A 23,928-nucleotide genomic window follows, 5' to 3' on the forward strand; every position below is an offset into this window, starting at 1 on the left:
ATTCCAAGAAAAAATTCATTCCTTCTTTAAGCGTGATTCATTCTGCTTCGGATCAACGGAACAGTGATAATCATTTCATACAAAAGATAAAATGTCCAAGAGTTATATGATTGCTATTTATTGAGTCGGAAAATTGTTTCAATAGCTTAATGATAGCTTCGAAAACAGGTTATAAAATGACGCTTCCTTTGCTTTCGTTCATTTCTTACTCTACTCTCGCACCGTGACGACTCGTTTGTTTGGGACCAAGCAGATAGCAGGTTAGTCTTTCAGTGGTAAGGCACACGAAAGCAGCTCAGATAAGCGCACCAGCCGCAGGATAGGTGAAGAAGCCACATCGCTATCGACCGGGAACTTTGCGTGAAATTCATCGCTATCGGAAGTCGACCGAATTGCTGATCCGCAAGCTACCTTTGCAGCTTATGGATCGTGGAATTGCTCAGGACTTCAAAACCGACTTGCGCTTCCAAAGTTCCGCGGTTATGACGCTGCAGGAGGCTAATTCGAAGATACAAATTTGTGTGCTATCCACGTAAAACGCGTCACATCATGCCCAAGGACATTCAGCTGGCCCGTCGAATCCAAGGAGAGGGTGCTATATTAGCTTAGCATATAATCAACGGCCCTTTTCAGGGCTCCAAATTTGATGGATTAGAGTTCAGAAAAGTTTTTTGCAGGCCAAACTGAAACGAGAATTTTCGTTTGGATGCCATACAGCATCGAGAAAATTCCGGAAAGATCTAATCGTTGCTGAAAAATAATCTGCCAGTTCCCTGGGAATTGAAGAATACATCCATGCGAAAGAGTTTATTTTAATGTTTTCTAATTATATGGCGAACACAGCGACCAAATACATTTGATTTCGTAATTTTTCAATCAAGTGTAATTAGCTGGAAAGCTTCTGAAGATTATTCTTTCCCATCAGTAGGATATTTTCGTATCCAATAATGGATGCATAACATGAAAAACGGAAAATGTTTCGTATCGCCAAAATTATATAATTTTCAATCGATTATTGCTCAGTCGCCGAAATTTTCATACTCAGAGAGTTCATTCTCCTCTAGTTTGCCTTCCAAATTGCCATCGTAAACCACACCTTCTCTCGATTCAATCACGCACGAAAAGCATACTGAAATGATATTCTGGTGGTGAAACCCATTCATTTTTCGTGAGGCGTCGTGCACAAATTACGTAACGCGATAAGGGGGGAGGGGTTAGATGTTGCGTTACTTTCTGTTTATTAGAGATAGGAAATTGCGTTACGAAAGGGGGGGGAGGTTCAAAATCCGGATTTTTGCGTTACGTAATTTGTGCACGACGCCTGAGGACATCGACAAGACAACATCGTTACTGAACGAGCTGAACGGCGAGGGATCGAGGTATTCATTACCTGGCTTGACCTGACCTGAAATGCAATCAGTTTGTTTTAACTGTGAGGGAGCACAGAAAAGCTGATCGATCAGAAGGAGAAGAGAAGGTGACCAAGAGAGTATCAGCATCGAAATACGGTTCCTCGGGAAGACATAGAAGCAGCCGCCACACACACACACATACACGCGCGCAACTCTTTTCGTTTGCTGGTTATCGAGAGGAAACCTGGAAAGAAATGATCGTTGCTGAAAAATAATCTGCCAGTTCCCCTTGGAATTGAAAATTACATTCAAGCGAGTTTATTTTAATGTTTTCTATCCATATAATACTGCGACCACATACATTTGGTTTTGTGATTTGTCAATCAAGTGCAGTTAACAGGAAAGCTTCTGAAGATTATTCTTCAGAACAAGGTTTTTTGTATCCAATATTGGATGCATAAAACCTTGAGTCTTCAAAGTAACACTCTCGTTTTTGAAGTCACCCAAATATTTATTTATTCATTCATTCAGGATGGATTTAGATTCAACTTCAAACAAATGATCTCTAAATCAACGATAGTCCTACGTCACCCTTGCGGTTATACCATAGATATAACCCACTTCCTGTTTTTTGATCCCCAATAGTACGCCACCAAACGAGTCATTTCGATCGAGGCGAATAATGTTGAAATCGTGGAAATTCAGCTCGTCGGCTGAAGAAAGCCATGTTTCACAGAGGGAAAATACATCACAGTTAGAACTATGAACTAAAAATTTAAATTGATCTAGTTTAGGGATGATGCTTCTGCAATTCCACTGTATTACAGTGGTCAAATCCTTGACCTCTTGCACTGAATCAGGCATCGAGGGAAATGAACGCTGCTAAAAAACCACATTTTTCTTTCAAAAATGTTCTCACAATCGGAAGCAAACATAATACTATGCTTTTAAGAGGGTAATTTATATTTAAAACATTTAAAATGTTGTCCACCAGGTCAGAAAGCGCAAGCAAACCAGATTGTGGCTGTTGCCTTGACCGCGAAAATGGAACAGACGGGGTGGGTGCTGCTCCGGGAAGTGCTGAGGACCCCTGGTGCGTAGAAGAACCGCTTAAACCAGGAGGTACTTGCTTCGGTCTATTCTCAGCACGTTCAATGCGAGTTTTCATTCCAACTTTCGGTCGTCTTTCTGGGGAGTGATGGAAAAGAAGTAATTTTTCTTTTCCTGACGGCACCCTGCGATGTACCGGAACTTCCTGCATTGGGAGCGTCAGCAACAGGCTCGTCGTTCTGCAGAATGGAGTAGGGATTGTCCTGATTCGTTGGTACGGAACTCTTAAGCATTTCTGCATAAGTCCGCTTGGAACGTTCCTTTAAGGAACGCTTGATTTTCTCCCCTCGTTGTTTGTACACCGGGCATTGGATAAGATCATGAGGAGTCCCGCCGCAATGAAGACACTTGTGCTCTTTCGCGCAAGGATTCTCATCATGGCTCTCTCCACAATCTGCGCAACGTTTTTGTCATTTTGTGACACAGATTTCAGTCGATCGCATGCAAGAATCTTCACAGTTTTTAGTGAAGAGTTCTTGAAGCGACCGACACCATCGATAATCTCTTTTCGAGTCAAACCCTTTTCGGTTATTACGCCGTCTATTTCGACGTTGCAACAGGGCACGTATACGCGATACTCAATCGCAAAGAGGTCGCAGCGCGTGATTTCGTTCGCTTGGGTCCTGCTTGAGACGACAACTCGTAGTTTGTCTGGCCCCATCCGTGTAATCTCGGTAACTGCAGATAACTTCTGAGTAAGTTCCTTCGAGATACGAATGACATTGAGAGGTTTAGATTTTCGTCTAAAGTATACAATGAATGGGCCTTTGGAGCCTTCATGGTATTCTTTTGGACGAAAATCCTGTTTTTCGTCAATGTCCTCATCTTCGGAACTTCCAACTTCATATACAGAAGTTTTTTCCTCAACTTCAGCTTCATCTTCTTGCTCTTCAGGAGGAGGATCGGTATCGGAAATATTCAATGACGTTGATGGGGGATCCTTCCCGCCCTCAGCCATATAAAAAAAAATCGGTCAACTGTTCGATATGAACAGAATATAATGATTCAAAATAAATAAATGAGTAAAAAAAAAATATTTTTTATAAGGTTATGATTTATTTTATGTCAAATAAAATGCTAAAATGAAAAAAAGTTCCAATAAAAGTTCAACGGTATATAAGAAATAATGATCACCCCTAATGCCAACGTTTGCCGATTTGGTTAACACAAAGTTGAACAATGGTGTAAATCGTGCACAGAAGGTAGAAGGAATGATAGGGAAACAAAAGAAAAATAAATTTCTACTTGCCGCGGCTGTGTGGCGTGTGTGATGAATGTGTCTGATTTGGATCCTCAGCGAGCACCACTTTAAATTTCGCTACACTCGCAAGCGCAACCGTTGAAAAAGCACACTATTATTCGATGTGAAAAAAACACCTTTGTTAGATCGATTAATAACTTGTCCGATCTGCTTGCGAGTTGTCGAACCAATGATGTTATTTATAAAAGATTTCAAAATATTTTGGAGCGTTATATGAGTCTACGAACGTCGAAAACAAACGATAATGAATAGTGCTGTTGGATTTTTTCCTACTATGTTATAATTCAAATGTAATTTTCATTTTATAGTGAAACCAAGGGGTTACTCTAAAGAATCAATATTATAGTTATATCATCAGTGCATCAAGCATTTCAAGATATTATTACAAAATTGTCCGAAATATGAAGCTGTTCGAAATATGATTCAGAGGTACTTTTCGAGATGGAGGGGCTTACCATAGTAGTGAAATGTCTCGAAAAAAATGCCTGAAGTTTTCCAATTTTTTTTTCTTTGTTCATGTTGTGAAGGAAAATTTTGGCGCACTGTTGAAGTAAGTATCAATATTGAAAAGAACTAAAATTTATTCATTTTTCCAATTATTCATACAGAGTTATTCTTGATTCAAAATCGTTTTTGTCTCCAACTTGTTTCTTTTCATTTTTTATCAAATAATTTCACTGTCAGGTCACACCGTGTTCGAATGCAGTTGTGCTGTAAAGTTATATAGCCACAAAGGGCGAATATGTTATCCCTATGTTATCCCAAAAAAGTTGAATTTACAACCACATGCGAGCGCCTTGGATACCAAATCAACATTTGTGTTACTATAGATCCCATATTACTGTTTAATGCGAAACACTCAACTGCGTTCAATTTCCCTGGTGTGAAAAACTCAACACGAGAAGAAAAATGCCTCGAATTAAACCAACAACGAAGTTAGGAGTATATGGTCAATATGATTTGAACCCACAACAGGCAGTCAATTTGTACATTGAATCTAAATTACAAAATGAATATTACAAGTAGGTCATTCGAAGTATTATTTCAAATACAATTGCAATATTACAAGCATCAAACTTCTAGGAAAAAACCAAGCTGGGATGTTGCCCGCCTGGGCTTGGATCTTATGGGCATTCAGAGTAACCGTGAATATCAACAGGTAACGAAAGAACAGAGTCGAATGCGAAAAGATTGCCAGAAAAAGTCCAGGATCAACGAAAAACGACTCCAAGAAGCGAATAAGCTGGTGGAAATGCTTCTAAATAATTTTGTAGAAGTTAATGACTTCCTGAAAAGCTGCGAAGCGAAAGAGAACGAGTCATATGCAATCGTAGGTATAGACAAGCACAAACTTTTGCAATGTTTTTGAATATAAATGTACATTCATTTCAGATGGAAAGCGAAAGAAATAAACAAATCAATTTTAATAAAAAAATTGAGAAGATAGAAGATGATTTGCAAATACTCAGACACTTCATCGGTAATTTTGAAAGTACGGTTAAACAATTTCAACCATTTGAGGTATGTATAAAACAGCACAAAAACAACCTATATTGCTCTACATAGGGATTCAGGGAAAACAGGATGTATCCTATAGCTTATATAGTGATCAATTCTCCTCGTTTGACTCCTGTTCTGCTCGTTATTTTTTTGTCAAATAAAGTTTTAACGCAATAATGAACTAAAAATGGAGTACATACACGAAAAAAGACATTTCAGCATGAAAACTATGTTTTATCAATACAAAAATTCTGAAACTATCCATCTACTACATGGGCTGAAAAGTCTCGAGATTTTGAACAGATGGGTACCATATAAAATGTACAAGATTCATTTCGAGAGATTTATCTGTCACTAGCTTATGTTTGAAGTTTCATGCCATTTCGTTTATTTGTTCATAAACTACAGTTGTTTAACCCTTTCGCTACGAGCGTCGTCTATAGACGACATCCGCGCGACGAACTGTGTGTACGAGTATCGTCTAAAGACGACATCCGCGCGATGAGCTGTGTGTACGAGCGTCGTCTTTAGACGACATGAAAGTGACACTGCACATCGATCACACCAGCACGATGTGCATACTTTTCGGCGCAGTGCTCCGTACAGTGGTAGCACTCCGGCGGAGCACACTGCCGTATTGAAAGGGTTAAGAGTCTACCTGAGCATTCGTATAGAAAATGGAAAAAGAGGATTATTTGTATTTTGATCAAACATTGTTGTATGATTGGAAAAACTCCTTAACAATCAATGCAGTGGTTGACGAAATGTCATTCCACTTTTGCTCTTTCGAGAACAGCAGTTTATCGATGTTTTAGTGAATTCAAAATGGGTCGTACAAGCACCACAGATGCACCTCGCTGTGGAAGGTATGAAGAGGCTACTAATCCAAAAATCGTAAAACAAGTGTTTAGACTCGTTTTGAACGATCGTGAAGCGAAGCTACGCGAGTTAGCTGAGGCTTTAGGCACTTCAAAAGAACGAGCGGGATACATTTTGCACGACATTTTGGACATGAAAAAGCTATCCGCACGATGGGTGCCGCGTCGTCCGCTCGCGGATAAGCAGAGTTATGCTGTATAAAGAACATGAATTAAGGTGCTGCCCCACGGCGCATGAAATTTATGATATAGTTCTCTATGACATAAACGTAATAGTCATAGTTCTATGAGACTTCGGAAACAATTTTTGGAAAGTTTGAGCTATGACATAATAGAAGCTATGCAGTAGAAAACTATCGTTTAGTACTATGACCTAGAGTTTTTTGGTGTACACACGAGTAATTTTTGTTTTTCTGTATTGGTTGGTTGACAGCCATAAATAATTCAACCTATTTTTGTGAGTGTCATCACAAAAATACTTTTATCGGAACATAAACGTGGACATAAATCTTAAATAGAACAAGAAAAAATCGCGTTCTGACGTACATACTTCTCAAAAAACAAACTCAGAAAACCCGCAGATTCTGGGTGAGAACATGGATAACTCGGTGTGAGTTTTTTTGGAGTTGAGAAAAATCTTCTCAAGGAACTGGGCGACGAATATGCGGAAATTTTTTCGCAATTTTCTCAGAATGACGAAGCATGATTTCCGGTATATTTTAGAGAACTTCTGCACCTGTAGTTGGAGTGGGAGGCTAATTCCCCTTTGATTCCGACGTCCTCCTCATTCTGATAATCATTGTTTTTGGGTGTATCATTTTGAAACAGAAACAAGCTTTTCAGGTTTTTTTTTTTAATTTAGAAGGAACATTGATTCAGGGGAGTTTTGAAGACTTTTGAAAAGTTCCGATTAGTAATAATGTACTATTGGTAACATCAATTATTGCTTTTTCAGCACTAACTCAGTTTAAGCAAAAATACTTCAATTTAATCAGTGTGAGACTGATATTCCGAGAAGAACTGGAAAGCGATTTGAATATTTCTTTTGATATTATATAGGTTGCTATCGATTCTGTCCTAGTAATGGTTTAAAGATAAAAAACGAGAGCAAAAAATCTTGCTACGACATCATATTGATCGACTGATGCTGTACAAATAAACGAGTTATCACTTAAAAAATCAAATTGATAACTCATTTTTTCAGCAGACTGAGCACTCAATCTGTTGAGCACAAAATAAATCTTTTTCTTTTTTTTTATCCAAAATATATATTTTTATTAAGGCTCATATGGCGTCAGTCTAACGGGGCCGGGAGTTCAATATTTCGACAATGTTTGCTTACAACTATGTTAGTAATATGTAACCGATTACTCGCGGTTGGCTCGAAGATAGTATTACAAGTGTTCTCATAATTTGTATGTTGCAGTCTTCGATGCTCTGTACGTGTGCCCAACACGGGATACTTCCTATTGGGATGCAGCTGACCATTAATCAGCAACGCCTCCCTAGTCTGTACCCCATATCTAGCGTGGTGCGTCTTTCTCGACTCGAGGAATCCAGGATAGAATGGTCACTAGCCGGCAGAATCATCAGCTCGTGTAGAGTTGTCATGAGCGGTACAACCTTTGGCTCTTGTTGAATCATCAGTGGACTGCACAACCTTTTGCCCGTGTCAAGCCCGTGTAAAGAGTGTGTGTATGTATTTCCGCGACTAAGTAAAAGTTTATCGTTTGGATAGGAGGGATATGAAACGGGGACACAACGAAGGAAACATCATTAAACGTTGACATCGGCGTTTCTGAGGAACAGGTATAGATGAAGCAGAAGATCAGGATCACGGCTACCTATGATAACCCGGACGGGGATATCCGATTGTCTGCCTTTTGCTCTCAGTGCTCTAGAGAGCTGAGAGCGAGCAGCATGGAACCGGATACACGACCAGACAACATGCTCGTGGTAGGCATCGCCACAATCACAAAGATTGTTTGCTGCGAGCCCAATGCGATAGAGATGCCCGTTTAGGTTGTAGTGATTGGACATAAGCCGAGATATAACGCGAATGAAATCACGACCTACATTCAATCCCTTGAACCATGCACTCGTCGAGATCTTAGGGATAATCGTGTGTAACCAACGACCGAACTCATCACCACTCCACATGCGCTGCCAACTTACGAGCGTATACTGACGAGGAATGTGGAAAAATTCATTATAAGCAATTTGTCTTTCAAAAAGTGTGCGTTCTAAAGCGCCCACCTTAGCTTGCGAGTCCGCTTTCTCATTCCCCGGAATCGAGCAATGAGAGGGAACCCATGCTAAGGTAATCTTGAATAATTTTTCGACCAAAACACTCAATAGTTGTCTTATTCTTGTTAGGAAATAAGATGAGCATCTTTCTCTTGATGTTGTCATATGGTACGTAATTGAAAATCGGAATTTCTCAACACGTTCTATGTTTAAATCCGAAATAAAGTTGTCTACCCTACTCGCCAGTGAGTCAAATTCTCCCGATCCCGATTTTCCTCGGACGAGAAACTGTAGTGCAGAATAATAAATCAATTTGAATATATACAACTCGCGGCCATCAGCTCCGCTCTGTCCACCTTTGCACACTTTAGCACACTCTCCTAAAATCAGTTAAGTTCATTGATCATTGAAAGTTGAAAGTTAGCAGCTATGACATGAAAAGTAGTACTGAATGTACACACGATAAAATTGTTTTCTCTATGTTATATCTAAAAACTATTACTTGCAAGTCATAACTATTAACTATCACCTCAAAGTTTTGGTTTTTCTACGATGCTATACCTTAGTTTTCAATCACATAGCTCACTATATACTAGAAATAGCGTCCGTGGGGCAGCACCTTTAGTGTTGATCGAATAATCAAGCTCTATACATTGATTACATTTATGAATGAAAAATAATATCGCTCAAATATTCACCACATTCGTCTTCGTGAAGTCGAGGCCGCCGGGTGTATTTTCTCCCGTCTGGTGATACCGTTATCTTGTGATACTGTTGTGATACCGTTACTTTCGCTGCTGGTGAAATAATTGTTTCACCCAAACGGGATTTTTGGACTGCAATAGTGTGAAGCAAACAAAGCGGAAGGAAGAAGACCTGCATCGCGGGCGCTGTGTGCTGGCGTGTTTATCGCCATATCATCGTCATCGAAATCATCATCGCACTGTGGAGCCATACACCGTTGCAGCTGTGCTGTACGATCGACACGCGGTTCGCTGGGAACCGTTCTAATTCAACCGCACGGGTATCCGATATAAGTATATTTTTTATTAGATTAAGGTATTTAGTTTAAGAAATAATCAGAAAAAAGATTGAGAAATCACTGAAAAATTGTACATCTGCCACTTTATATGGCAGAATGCGGAGAACCCGTTGACATAGAGATTGAATCCACTGTCTATCCCTCCACATCTACGGGAGGTGGGAAGTCGCTTAAACGCGTTCCCCCTTCAGAAGAAGTCTTCTCGGGGGAGGAATTAACCCACCTAAACAAGCCCCCCTCAAGAAAATTTGCAAACCTCTCCTCTTCACCCCCTCAATCTCCTGCTCCCGTTCCTCCTCTCGCTCCCGTTCTCGCTCTCCCTCTCGCTCCCACTCCCGTTCTCGCTCCCCTTCTCGCTCCCGCTCCCGCTGAACTCTCGATCACGCCACCCAACCCTGCTGTTTCCGCTTCCGCTCAACAATCGACCCCGCTTTCCTCTCCTGTTATGTCTCCACCCCGTGTCAAGGTTTATCCAGAAAATGCAACCGGAATTGGCCCATGGGTTGTTTTCTTCCGACCTAAACCTAAAGGAAAATCTCTGAATGTCATTCAGATCATGAAAGATTTGACAAAAAATTATTCCTCCGTTGTCGAAATTTCCAAGGTTCGCCCGAACAAACTGCGTGTTGTCGTGGCTGTTCGGAAGCAAGCTAACGCTATTGTTGTCGACAAGCGGTTCATTTTAGAATATCGCGCATACGTGCCCTGCCATAACGTAGAAATTGCGGGAGTGATTACAGAAACGGGTCTGACGTGTGAATTTATTAAAAAAGGAAATGGAAAGTTCAAGAAGCTCCCCTCGATGGAAGTCGAGATCTTGGACTGTCGCCAATTAGGCAAAGTCTCCCAGGAAGGGGGAGAAACTAAATTCACGCCGTCCGACTCGTTTCGAGTAACTTTTGCTGGTTCCGCTCTCCCTGACTACGTTATGGTGGACAAATTGAGACTGCCGGTGCGACTCTTTGTGCCAAAGCCCATGACTTGCAACAAATGCAAGTCAGTTGGTCACACTTCAGATTATTGTGCCGACAAGGAGCGCTGTGCAACTTGCGGAGAGCAACATGTGGGGGAATCCTGCAGTGCGACTGAGCATAAATGTCCATATTGCGGGGGAACTCCACACGCGCTCTCAGCTTGTGAAACTTATAAGAGTCGCTGGGAGAAACAAAAGCGCTCTTTAAAGGAACGCTCGAAGCGCACATTTGCGGAAATTTTAAAGGGCGCTTCTCCACTGACCCAACAACAACAACAACAACCAATCTCAACACACAATACTTTTTCCTCGTTGCCAGTTGATGAAATGGAAGCGGACACAGCTAGCGGGGACACACCGTTTATTTCCAAAGGGATTCCCCGGCGCAAGAATGTGACCACTCCCAAAGTTCAAGAACAAGTCCCCCCGGTGATACCCCCTGTTAGCTTGCCTAAAAAATCGAGTGCCGCGGACAAGCAAAATCAGGTTCCTCCTGGCTTCCGTGGGAATAGTTCACCTTCGAACGACCCAGCACTCGAGGGGACATCAAAAACCCCAACTGTAACTATTTTTTCGTCCAGTTCAACTTCCCAATCGGGATTTATAAAGTTGTCTGACCTTCTGGATCAAATCTTCAAGTGTTTTAATGTTTCTGACTCCATCAGAACCATTGTCATCTCAATGCTTCCAGTATTAAAGACAATTTTGCAACAATTGATGCAAACCCCTCCCCTGGCCCCTCCTTGCAATGATTATCTCTCTTGATGTCTAATTTAAATAGAGAGGTCGGAGATATCACTGTTTTACAGTGGAATTGTCGTAGTCTCATCCCTAAATTTTTAATTCATAAATTTAATTGTGATGTTTTTGCTCTGTCCGAAACTTGGCTTTCTTCGCGAGATGATCTCTCTTTCCATGATTTCAATATTATACCCTTGGATCGTGATGACAGATACGGAGGGGTGCTATTGGGGATCAATAAGTGCCACTCATTTTTTCGAATTAACCTTCCACCTATTGGAGGGATTGAAGCTGTTGCTTGTCATGCAAACATCAGAGGCAAAGACCTCTGTATTGTCAGCTTGTATTGGCCTCCGAGAGCTGCGGTTAGCCGCAAGCAACTTGTTGACATGTGCTCACTCCTTCCTGAGCCACGATTGATCTTGGGAGACTTCAATTCTCACGGAACTGCCTGGGGGGAACCAGTACGACGACGACAATCGTTCATCGATGATATATGACCTTTGTAACAGCTTCAATATGACCGTTTTGAACACTGGGGAAACAACACGTGTACCTAAACCTCCTGCTAACCCAAGTGCTCTTGACCTCTCGCTTTGCTCGAATTCATTATCGTTAGATTGCAAGTGGAATGTAATCCAGGACCCCAACGGTAGTGATCACTTACCAATCAAAATTTCCATCACCATTGGGTCGAATTCTTCTGAATCTATAAATATGGCATATGACCTCACAAGACACATTGACTGGAAAAAGTATGCGGACGCGATTGCTCTAGCCATCAATTCCAGAGATGGTTTACCTCCATTGGAGGAGTATAACTTCCTTTCTCGTTTGATCTATGACAGCGCAGTTCGCGCTCAAACGAAACCCATTCCAGGCTTCACCATTTCCCGAAGGCCTCCCAATCTATGGTGGGATAGCCAATGTTCCAAGCTTTATATAGAAAAATCGAATGCATTTAAAGCTTTTCGGAAACGTGGAACTCCTGAAAATTTTCAAACGTATTTAGCCCTTGAGAATCAGTTCAAAAATTTGATCAAAGGGAAAAAACGTGCTTATTGGCGAAATTTCGTGGGAGGTTTGTCACAAGAAACGTCAATGAAAAAATTGAAAAATTGAATGAAAGCGAAGAATATTCACATCGATGGATTTTTAATTTTGCACGAAAGGTTTGTTCCGATTCCGCTCCCGTGCAAAAAATTGTTCGAAATATACCACAAGATAGGTGCGATCTTGATTCTGAGTTTTCGATGGTAGAATTCTCTCTTGCTCTCCTTTCATGTAACAATTCTGCTCCGGGATCGGATCGAATTAAGTTCAACTTGTTGAAAAACCTCCCTGATGTGGCGAAACATCGCTTGTTGAATTTATTCAATCGGTTTCTGGAACATAATATTGTTCCAGATGATTGGAGACAAGTACGAGTTTTAGCTATTCAAAAACCCGGAAGGCCCGCGTCCGACTTCAATTCGTACCGCCCAATAGCAATGCTGTCTCGTATACGGAAATTGTTGGAGAAAATGATCTTGTTTCGCCTTGATCGATGGGTTGAAACGAATGGCCTACTCTCAGATACACAATATGGGTTCCGCAGGGGCAAGGGGACAAATGATTGTCTTGCGTTGCTTTCTTCAGAAATTCAAATGGCTTACGCCGAAAAAAAACAAATGGCTTCAGTATTCTTGGACATAAAGGGGGCCTTTGATTCAGTTTCAATAGAGGTCCTGTCAGACAAATTACACTCTCGGGGTCTGCCGCCTCTATTGAATAATATGTTATATAACTTGCTTTGTGAGAAACATTTGAATTTTTCTCACGGGGATTCGACAGTAAGTCGGGTCTCCTACATGGGACTCCCCCAGGGCTCATGTTTAAGCCCCCTTTTGTACAACTTCTATGTAAGCGACATCGACAATTGCCTTACACAAAATTGCAGCCTAAGACAACTTGCAGATGATGGAGTGGTGTATGTCGTGGGATCAAACGAATCCGACCTGCAAGGACCCTTACAAGATACTTTGAACAATTTTTCAACCTGGGCCATTGGGCTAGGGATCGAATTCTCCACGGAGAAAACAGAGATGGTGGTTTTTTCTAGGAAGCATAGACCAGCAAAAGCAAAGCTTCAACTTTTGGGTAAACCGATCACTCATGCTATGTCATTCAAACATCTTGGGGTCTGGTTCGACTCCAAATGTACTTGGGGGGGCCCATATTAGGTATCTGAGTAAAAAATGTCAACAAAGAATAAACTTTCTCCGTACAATTACCGGCACCTGGTGGGGAGCCCATCTCGAAGATCTTATAATGTTGTATCGAACAACTATTCTCTCAGTGATGGAGTATGGCAGTTTCTGTTTTCAGTCAGCTGCTAAAACACACCTCATTAAACTCGAGCGAATTCAGTATCTTTGTCTCCGTATTGCGTTGGGATGTATGCCCTCAACGCATACCATGAGCCTCGAGGTTTTGGCAGGCGTACTCCCACTAAAAAATCGCTTCAATTTATTATCTCTTCGGTTCCTCATCCGGTGTAAGGTTATGATCGGAAATTTTAAGCAGCTGATCGAGCTAAATTTTCTTTCTTAATTCATGAGCTCATATCATGAATTCGTCTCCATGCAGGTTGATCCTTCTTCGTATATTCCCAACCGTGTTTGTTTTCCTGACTACATCAATTCCTCTGTGCATTTTGATCTGTCCATGAAGCAGGATATCCATGGAATTCCAGATTATCATCGATCGGGGATCGATCCTACGATTTTCGATGCAAAGTATGGGCGTGTCAATTGTGATAATATGTACTTTACTGATGGGTCCTCTATGAATGAGTCCACAGGATTTGGAGTGTTCAACAAATTTTTTAGCACCTCACACAGTCTTCAGTATCCTTGCTCAGTGTATATTGCTGAATTGGCAGCAATACACTGGGCGCTGGACAGCGTCGCCTCACGACCTGTTGAACACTATTACATTGTAACGGATAGTCTGAGCTCTGTCGAAGCTATCCGTTTAGTGAGGCCGGAAAAGCACTCGCCGTACTTCCTTGAGAGAATACGAGAAATTTTGAGTGCTTTATCCAGACGCTGTTATGTCATTACCTTTGTCTGGGTCCCTTCACATTGCTCAATTCCGGGTAATGAGAGGGCTGACTCATTAGCAAAGGTAGGTGCAATTGAAGGCGAAATTTATCAGCGTCAAATCGCCTTCAATGAATTTTATTCTTTAGTTCGTAAAAATACCATCGTTAACTGGCAACGCAAATGGAACGAAGATGAATTGGGCCGGTGGCTCCACTCAATTATCCCTAAAGCGGCCCATACATCTACAATATTATTGCACAACATAGGTGGTTGTGAAATAATATTGAGGGTGTGTTTCAGATATTGAAATGTTGTACAATATATTGTATGATATCAAAAAATTTAGATATTTATTGTGCAACGCTTACAATATTGCATGATCTATGTGTGACGTTGTGCAATATGGTGTCAGTTAATGTCAAAGCTCATGTTTACATTTACATCGTCTCGGTGGTAAAGTGAGTGTTATCCTAAAGAAGGACGCGTGTGTCGCCATGGCCATCAAAAACGCTGACGGGGATTTTATTATCGAGTTTATTGAGACTAATCGTTCACTTCCGAAATTATGGCATATCAAGTGTCGAGTACTTGCGATTAAATATTGAACGTCAGTAGCCAGCCTTGCACAATATTCAGGACTGAATTCAATATCATCCCCAAATGAATCAATTTCATTGCACAAATATGACTGTGACGCCATAATATTGTACGTCTGTGGACAACCTTCAATAATGATGTCAATAAATTGGTACAATAGTATTGTGCGTGTATGGGGCGCTTAAGGTTAGCCTCAATCCGTGGTTCAAAAGTCTGGACTTGAGTCGAGACTTTATTCGCACCTTCTCCCGACTCATCTCCAATCACTGTTCGTTAGACGCGCTGCTTTTTCATTTTAATCTTGCCGACAGCAATCTCTGCGGTTGTGGCCATGGTTACCACGACATCGAACACGTTGTTTGGTCGTGCGAGTTGTATCTTGTCGCCAGATGGAATTTAGAAAACTCCCTTCGGGCTGGAGGAAAGCAGTCCAATGTGCCGGTGAGAGATGTGTTGGTTCAGTTAGACCTTGATTACATGTCCCAAATATATGTTTTCCTTAAAGCTATCGATCTTCGAGTGTGATTGTTCATACATCCTTTTCCCCTCTTTTTCGTCCTTCGCGAGCTATCGGTTCCCTTCCTACTATATTAGAATAAGTTAAATTGTAAACACATATTAAATGTAAGGATGTTTTAAGAATTGAGTGTGAAGTGTCAGTGTGAATGAGAATGTGAATGTGAATATGAATGTGAGTGCGAGTGTAAACACACATCTCCTTACATCCCATCCTTTTCCTAATGAAAATGTGTCACCCTTCTAAACTCGAGTCGACCGCGAGTAATCGGTTTCCTATTTCATTAACCATAGAATTAAGGAAACAACATGTTGATATATGCTAGTTGAAATATAGTTAAGAGTTTGGCTCCATTAAACTTATGTAACTGAGCCTGTAAAAATAATCGGATTAATAAAAAACAGGAAGTGGGTTATATCTATGGTATAACCGCAAGGGTGACGTAGGACTATCGTTGATTTAGAGATCATTTGTATGAAGTTGAATCTGAATTCATTCTGAATGAATGAATATTTGGAGAACTTCGAAAACCAGAGCGTTATGTTGGAGGCACAAGGTTTTATGCATCCAATATTGGATACGGAAATATCCTACTGATGGGGAAGAATAATCTTCAGAAGCTATCCTGTTGATTGCGATTGATTGAAAAATCACAAAACCTAATGTATTTGGTCACAGTGTTACATGGATAGAAAACATTAAAATAAACTCTTTCATTTGAATGTAATTTTAAATTCCCAGAGGAACTGGCAGATTATTTTCAGTAACGATTAGATATTTCCACATTTTCCTCGATACTGGAAGCCCACCAGTGGTTAATGCTAACTCGATAACCATCTGTTAATAGCACTTGATTGAAACATATTTGGTCACAGTGTTACATGGCTAGAAAACATTCAAATAAACTCTTTCACATGAATGTATTTTTAAATTCCTAGAGGAACTGGCAGATTATTTTCCGGATCTTTCTCGATCCAAACGGAAAGAATTCCGTGCGTGTATGTGTGTGTGTGTAGCGGCTGCTTCGAGATCTTCCCGGGGAACCGTTTGTAGCATCACTCTCGCACCTTCTGGCCTAAGGTGCACAAACAGGCTCTTGGTGACACCGTTCATCCGCGCTTTCATGATAAATGAAGAGCTTCACCACAACAGCGACAACATGCTCCAATCGCTGTTCAATTAGAACTGAGTGGATTTCCGAGCGGCGCTCGCTTATATACCGATTGGTGATTTCAATAGCCTATTTTGAAAGCAAATTTAAGACTATTGAAACAAGTTTTTGGATCAGAAAGTAACAAGTATAGAACGCGTAGACATTTTATCTTTCGAATGAAGTGTTTATCATACCATTTCGTTCAGTTGTTTAGGAGCTATTAACACTCAAAATCTCGGTCTCCGGCGTAACGCTTTCGTTTTCGAAACTTTGATTTTACACCCCGGTATAGAAATGAAAGACGTAGTCCTACGTCAAAAAAAACAAAACAAAAACATATTCACCACGACTTGATTTACAAACATCAATATGTCGTTCGAGAACTCGCGAGCTGATCGGACAAGTTTGAGAATCGATCCGATAACGGTGTTTTTTTTTCACGCAGATCTATATTGTGCTTTTTTTTCATCAGTGCTTGCGAGTGAAGCGAGCTCAATTAAAAGTGGTGCACGATCGAGACGCTGAGGATCCAGTTCAGATCAACACACATTCATCACACGCTACACAGCAGCGGCAAGTAGAAGTTTATTTTTCTATTGTTCCATATATCATTCCTTCAACCTCCTGTGTACGATTTACACCATTGTCCAACATTGTGTTTACCAAATCGGCAAGCGTTGGCATTAGGGGTGTACATCTTTCTTACATTACCGTTGAACTTTTGTTGAAACTTTTTTTCATTTTTGAATTTTATACAATAAAAAATTGAAATAAATATAATTTATATATACCTTGAATACAAATATAATTTATTTACTCATTTATTTTTTTCTATTTTTTATTATTATTCTACACTGTTCGCATCGAACAGGTGACTAATTCATTATTATGGCTGAGGGTGGGGAGGATCCCCCATCCACGTCATTGAATGTTTCTGATGCTGACCCACCTCCTGAAGAGCAGGAGGATGAAGCAGACGTTGAGGAGGAAAATTCTGTGTATGAAGTAGAAAGTTCTGAAGATGAGGAAATTGATGAAAAACATGATTTTCGTCTAAAGGAATACCCGGAGGGATTCAAAGGTCCATTCATTGTATACTTTAGACGAAAATCAAAACCTCTTAATGTCATTCGCATCTCAAAAGAACTAACGCAGAAATTTTCCAAAGTTACTGAAATTACTCGGATGGGGCCAGACAAATTACGAGTTGTCGTCTCTTGCAGGACCCAAGCGAATGCAATAACGCGCTGTGATCTCTTTGCGATTGAGTATCGCGTATACGTACCCTGTTGCAACGTTGAAATAGACGGTGTAATAAACGAAAAGGGTTTGACTCGAAAAGAGATACTCGATGGTGTCGGTCGCTTCAAGAATTCCTCACTTAAAAGTGTGAAGATTCTTGAATGCGATCGACTGAAGTCTGTGTCACTTAAAAATGACAAACGAGTTCTCAATCGGACAAACTCTTTTCGAGTGACATTTGAGGGTTCCGCTCTTCCAAACTACGTTGCAATAGGTGCTCTTCGTTTACCTGTTCGGTTGTTTGTACCCCGGGTAATGAAATGCAACAAATGTATGCAACTCGGTCACACGGCCGCCTATTGTTGCAATAAACAACGTTGCGCAGATTGTGGAGAGAGTCATGATGGGACTTCTTGCGCAAAAGAGCGCAAGTGTCTTCATTGCGACGGGGCCCCCCATGATCTTTCTCAATGCCCGGTGTACATACAACGAGGGGAAAATCTCAAGCGTTCCTTAAAGGAACGTTCCAAGCGGACTTATGCAGAAATGCTTAAGAGTACCGCCTCAACGACTCAGGACAATCCCTACTCCATTCTGCAGAACGACGAGCCTGTTGCAGACGCTCCCAATGCAGGAAGTTCCGGTACATCACAGGGTGCCATTAGGAAAAGAAAAATTACTTCCTTTCCATCACTCCCCAGAAAGAAGACCGAAACTTCCCAAGTTGGAATGAAACCTCGTATCGAACGTGCTGAGAATAGACCGAAGCAAGTACCTGCTGGTTTAAGCGGTTCTTCTACGCACCAGGGGTCCTCAGCACTTCCCGGAGCAGAGCCCAACACGTCTGTTCCTTTTTCGCGGTCGAGGCAACAGCCACAATCTGGCTTGCTTGCGCTTTCTGACCTGGTGGACAATATTTTAAATGCTTTAAATATAATTGACCCTCTTAAAAGCATAGTATTATGTTTGCTTCCGATTGTGAGAACATTTTTGAAAGAAAAATGTGGTTTTTTAGCAGCGTTCATTTCCCTCGATGCCTGATTCGTTGCAAGAGGTCAAGAATTTGACCACTGTAATACAGTGGAATTGCAGAAGCATCATCCCTAAACTAGATCAATTTAAATTTTTAATTCATAGTTCTAACTGTGATGTATTTTCCCTCTGTGAAACATGGCTTTCTTCAGCCGACGAACTGAATTTCCACGATTTCAACATTATTCGCCTCGATCGAAATGACTCGTTTGGTGGCGTACTATTGGGGATCAAAAAATGCCACTCCTTCTATAGAGTCACTCTCCCATCGATGACAGGCATTGAAGTTGTCGCTTGCCAGACACAAATCAATGGCAAAGACCTCTGCATTGCCTCGATATATATTCCTCCAAGAACTATGGTTGGCCGCCATCAGTTTTTTGATATCATCGAGGCACTGCCGGAGCCGCGGCTAATCTTAGGTGACCTCAACTCCCATGGAACAGCATGGGGTTCACTCTACGATGACAACCGTGCCACCTTGATTTATGATCTGTGTGACAACTTCAAATTGACAGTTTTGAATACTGGGGAAGCAACTAGAATAGCCAACCCTCCTGCACGGGCAAGCATGCTAGACATATCACTTTGCTCTTCTTCGTTATCTCTGGATTGCACGTGGAAGGTAATCCAAGATCCCCACGGTAGTGACCACCTGCCAATAATTTTATCGATCGCCAATGAATCAGGTTCTCGTGAGTCAGTCGATATTGCGTATGACCTCACGAAAAATATTGACTGGAGAAAATTTGCAGAAACAATATCTGAAGCACTTGTTTCAATGCATGAACTTCCTCCACTCGAAGAGTATAACTTTATATCGAGTTTGATTTACGAAAGCGCACTTCAAGCTCAAAAGAAACGTGTTCCTGCTACCACTTTCCGACGTCGTCCTCCATCACTTTGGTGGGACAAGGAGTGTTCAAAGGTCTACCTTGAAAAATCATCCGCTTTCAAAAAATTCAGGAAAACTGGATTAGTGGAATGGTTTCGAAAGTACCAAGCTCTAGAAGCCAAACTAAAAGGTCTGATTAAAGCAAAAAAGCGTGGATATTGGCGGAAACTCGTCAATGGTTTGTCAAGGGAGACAGCTATGAGCACTCTTTGGAATACGGCTAGGAGAATGCGTGGCTGGAACCATACAAATGAAAGTGAGGAATACTCTGACCGTTGGATTTTCAAATTTGCAAGAAAGGTTTGTCCCGATTCCGTTCCTGCACAAAACGTCGTACGCGACATTCCGCTCCAATGCGATTATGAGAATTTTTCGATGGTAGAATTCTCAATTGCCCTCCTCTCATGTAACAATTCAGCTCCTGGGTCGGACAAGATTAAATTCAACTTGTTGAAGAATCTTCCCGACTTGGCGAAACAGCGTTTGCTGAACTTGTTCAACAAGTTTCTGGAGCTGAATATTGTCCCGCATGACTGGAGACAAGTGAGAGTGATAGCCATACGAAAACCCAACAAGCCGGCTTGCGATCACAACTCGTATAGGCCGATTGCAATGTTATCCTGTATTCGTAAATTGGTAGAGAAAATGATTCTACTTCGAGTGGGTTGAAGCGAACAATTTGCTGTCAAATACGCAGTTTGGCTTCCGCCGAGGTAAAGGGACAAATGATTGTCTCGCGCTGCTATCTTCTGAAATCCAAATCGCATTTGCTCGCAAAGAATAAATGGCTTCCGTTTTTCTCGATATCAAAGGGGCATTTGATTCAGTTTCCATGGAAATTCTCTCAGAGAAACTTCATAATCGTGGACTTTCACCAATTCTGAATAATTTCCTGTACAATTTACTGTCAGAAAAGCACATGTTTTTCAATCATGGCAGCTTGAAATCTTCTCGATACAGTTTTATGGGCCTACCACAAGGCTCCTGCCTAAGCCCCCTCTTGTACAGTTTTTACGTCAATGATATAGATGATTGTCTAACTAGAGACTGCACGTTGAGACAACTTGCAGACGATGGAGTTATTTCCATCACGGGTACTAATCCCGCCGTTCTGCAAAAATCCTTGCAAGATACCCTGAACAACCTGTTCACGTGGGCTCTCAAGCTGGGTATCGAATTCTCTACGGAGAAAACCTAAATGGTCGTTTTTTCTAGGAAGCACGAACCCGCCCAATTCCAGCTTCACCTATCCGGCAAAACGATCAAGCACTCGATGTTTTTCAAATACCTTGGAGTATATTTTGACTCTAAATGTACCTGGGCAATACACATTGCGTATTTGAAACAGAAATACCAGCAAAGAATCAATTTTCTCCAAACAATAACCGGAACATGGTGCGACAAAAAATCCATGGAATCCCAGATCATCTACGCTCCGATTCTATTCCGCCGATATTTTCGGCAGAATATGGGGGCATAGTTAGATCTGATAAAATGTTCTTTACTGACGGTTCATTCAGAAACGGGTCCACTGGCTTTGGCATCTTCAATGAAAATTCCAGTGCCTCTTTCAAACTCAAAGATCCTTGTTCCGTGTATGTTGCTGAACTGGGTGCGATATACTACGCACTGGGGATCATTGAAACATTGCCCATCGACCACTATTTTATTTTTTCAGACAGTCTCAGCTCATTAGAGGCAATCCGCTCAATGAAGGTTGATAAACGCTCATCTTATTTCCTAACAAGAATAAGACAACTATTGAGTGTTTTGGTCGAAAAATTATTCAAGATTACCTTAGCATGAGTTCCCTCTCATTGCTCGATTCCGGGGAATGAGAAAGCGGACTCGCTAACTAAGGTGGGCGCTTTAGAAGGCACTCTTTTTGAAAGACAAATTGCTTATAATGAATTTTTCCACATTCCTCGTCAGTATACGCTCGTAAGTTGGCAGCGCATGTGGAGTGGAGATGAGTTCGGTCGTTGGTTACACACGATTATCCCTAAGGTCTCGACGAGGGCATGGTTCAAGGGATTGAATGTAGGTCGTGATTTCATTCGCGTGATATCTCGGCTTATGTCCAATCACTACAACCTAAACGCGCATATCTATCGCATTGGACTCGCAGCAAACAATCTTTGTGATTGTGGCGATGGCTACCACGACATCGAGCATGTTGTCTGGTCGTGTATCCGGTTCCATGCTGCTCGCTCTCAGCTCTCTAGAGCACTAAGAGCACAAGGCAGACAATCGGATATCCCCGTCCGGGATATCTTAGGTAGCCGCGATCCTGATCTTCTGCTTCATCTATACCTGTTCCTCAGAAACGCCGATGTCAACGTTTAATGATGTTTCCTTCGTTGTGTCCCTGTTTCATATCCCTCCTATCCGATCGATAAACTTTTACTTAGTCGCGGCAATACATACACACACTCTTTACAGACACACGGGCCAAAGGTTGTGCAGTCCACTGATCATTCAACAAGAGCCAAAGGTTGTACCGCTCATGACAACTCTACACGAACTGATGATTGCGCCGGCTAGTGACCATTCTATCCTGGATTCCTCGAGTCGAGAAAGACGCACCACGCTAGATATGAGGTACAGACTAGGGGGGCGTTGCTGATTAATGGTCAGCTGCATCCCAATAGGAAGTATCCCGTGTCGGGCACACGTACAGAGCATTGGAGACAGCAACATCCGAATTACGAAAACACTTGTAATACTAACCTCGAGCCAACCGCGAGTAATCGGTTACATATTACTAACATAGATAATAAGAAAAATTGTATTGAACTCCCGGCCCCGTGAGGCTAACGCCATATGAGCCTTTATAAAAATATATATTTTGGAAAAAAAAAAAATATGTTAAATAGGTCAAAATTTTGGACATTTCTCAATCGTTTGTAGACCAGTAGATATGTTATTTTTTAAATCATGAAGTGGAGTTATTTTTTATTCTCTTGAATGAAAATTCGGACCTAAATACTTACAGTTGCGCACTAAATCAAAAATCAAAATAAAACCTACTTACTACTCTTTTCATTCACGCGCGTTTTCAAATTTTCAGGATGTACTTGAGGAAACCATACAATCTTCAAGTGTCTATGGCTCAGTTGAAGAGCTGATGAAACGATGCGATTCGTTGTGTAAGTTGAATTAAGCATAGTTATGGTTGTTTGTTCTCATATTTCCATCAATTAATTTGCCGTTTTTTCTAGTATTGGTCCAGGTTGAAATTTCGGAAATAGAACAACAGAAAATTCAAGACATAGAGCTTATTCGAGAAAATCTGCTCAAATCTACAAAGAACGCGTTGCATACTATAACTGGGTTGAATAACGATCTTTCAAATTTACAGGTATGGAAAGATTATGTTAAAATTGCAAACTGGCATATTTTTTACTTTCTAGATTCGCTACGTTCATGCGTGCGAGGAATGTTTGAAATGGGAACAATCCATCACGTCAACCAAAAATTATATGGCGTTGAACGAAATGAAAACTAACTGCATGCTGGATGTTATTTTTCATCTATATGATACAATATGCAAGCGGCGCGGTGAATCTCCGAAGTTCTCAATGGAGCATGTGGAACAACAGCTCGATTTTATCAAGGAAGAAGTCGGGCTCATGCAGGAAGTTATGAGCGTTGCCAACGCGAAACTTACCCAAGGAGATATGAGCTTGTTGGCAACGAAGAGTTCTAATAAAGAAAAATATGCTGCTTACCCAACCCAGAGAAAATAGAACATTTTCGGGTCTAACTTATTCACGATATTTTTTCTTACATATGAAATTAAATGTCTCAAATCAAAGGATTCCTTTTCATTCGATGACAGATTCACTATGGTTTGCGTCTTCAGGAGCTAAATCCTTGCGTTACACTCATCCTTGCAGGTGCTCAAGGTTCAATTCCTCCTCAGACTGAAATGTTCTGTAGTTCATAGAATTTTTCTTACGACTTGCACTGGTATACGCATATTGTTATAGTTGGTGTGATTTTGGATTCGCTAAATATATAAGTGGATTGGTCAGAATCAAGTCACCTATACATACCAGGTGAAACAATCATACAAAATGCACTTTCAGCCATATTGGAATTGCTGTCGGTATGGTTAACAAACAGCTCTGGTGAAAATCTCTACTCAACATTTGAAACTGTATAAAGGAAGCGATATAAAGGTGTTGAACAAGAACGGATAGCAATGATTAGAACAAGCATACAATATCACAGGCGGTCAAGTAAATATTTCGACTCAGCCCAGTGGATCGGGTAGTCGGCAAGAACTGCAAACGAATA

The 23,928-nt window shown here is 41.1% G+C and overlaps 1 protein-coding gene across 5 annotated transcripts in view; it reads left to right on the forward strand.

Moving 5' to 3' along the window:
- LOC129775223 (uncharacterized) overlaps positions 1-23,443 on the forward strand; it is a 37,626-nt gene extending 14,183 nt beyond the window's left edge. The window contains exons 1-8 of one of the 5 annotated variants that reach the window (XM_055779653.1): positions 3,710-4,013; positions 4,070-4,273; positions 4,408-4,745; positions 4,807-5,053; positions 5,116-5,244; positions 22,697-22,775; positions 22,848-22,987; positions 23,040-23,443. In XM_055779653.1, coding sequence (XP_055635628.1) covers positions 4,633-4,745; positions 4,807-5,053; positions 5,116-5,244; positions 22,697-22,775; positions 22,848-22,987; positions 23,040-23,375 — 1,044 coding nt within the window. In that variant the 5' untranslated portion in view covers positions 3,710-4,013; positions 4,070-4,273; positions 4,408-4,632 and the 3' untranslated portion in view covers positions 23,376-23,443. The other 4 variants (XM_055779655.1, XM_055779654.1, XM_055779656.1 and 1 more) reach the window with 4 other exon arrangements.
- Positions 23,444-23,928: the final 485 nt, after the last annotated feature.

Source organism: Toxorhynchites rutilus, chromosome 3, assembly GCF_029784135.1.
Source record: "Toxorhynchites rutilus septentrionalis strain SRP chromosome 3, ASM2978413v1, whole genome shotgun sequence".
Lineage (NCBI taxonomy): Eukaryota > Metazoa > Arthropoda > Insecta > Diptera > Culicidae > Toxorhynchites > Toxorhynchites rutilus.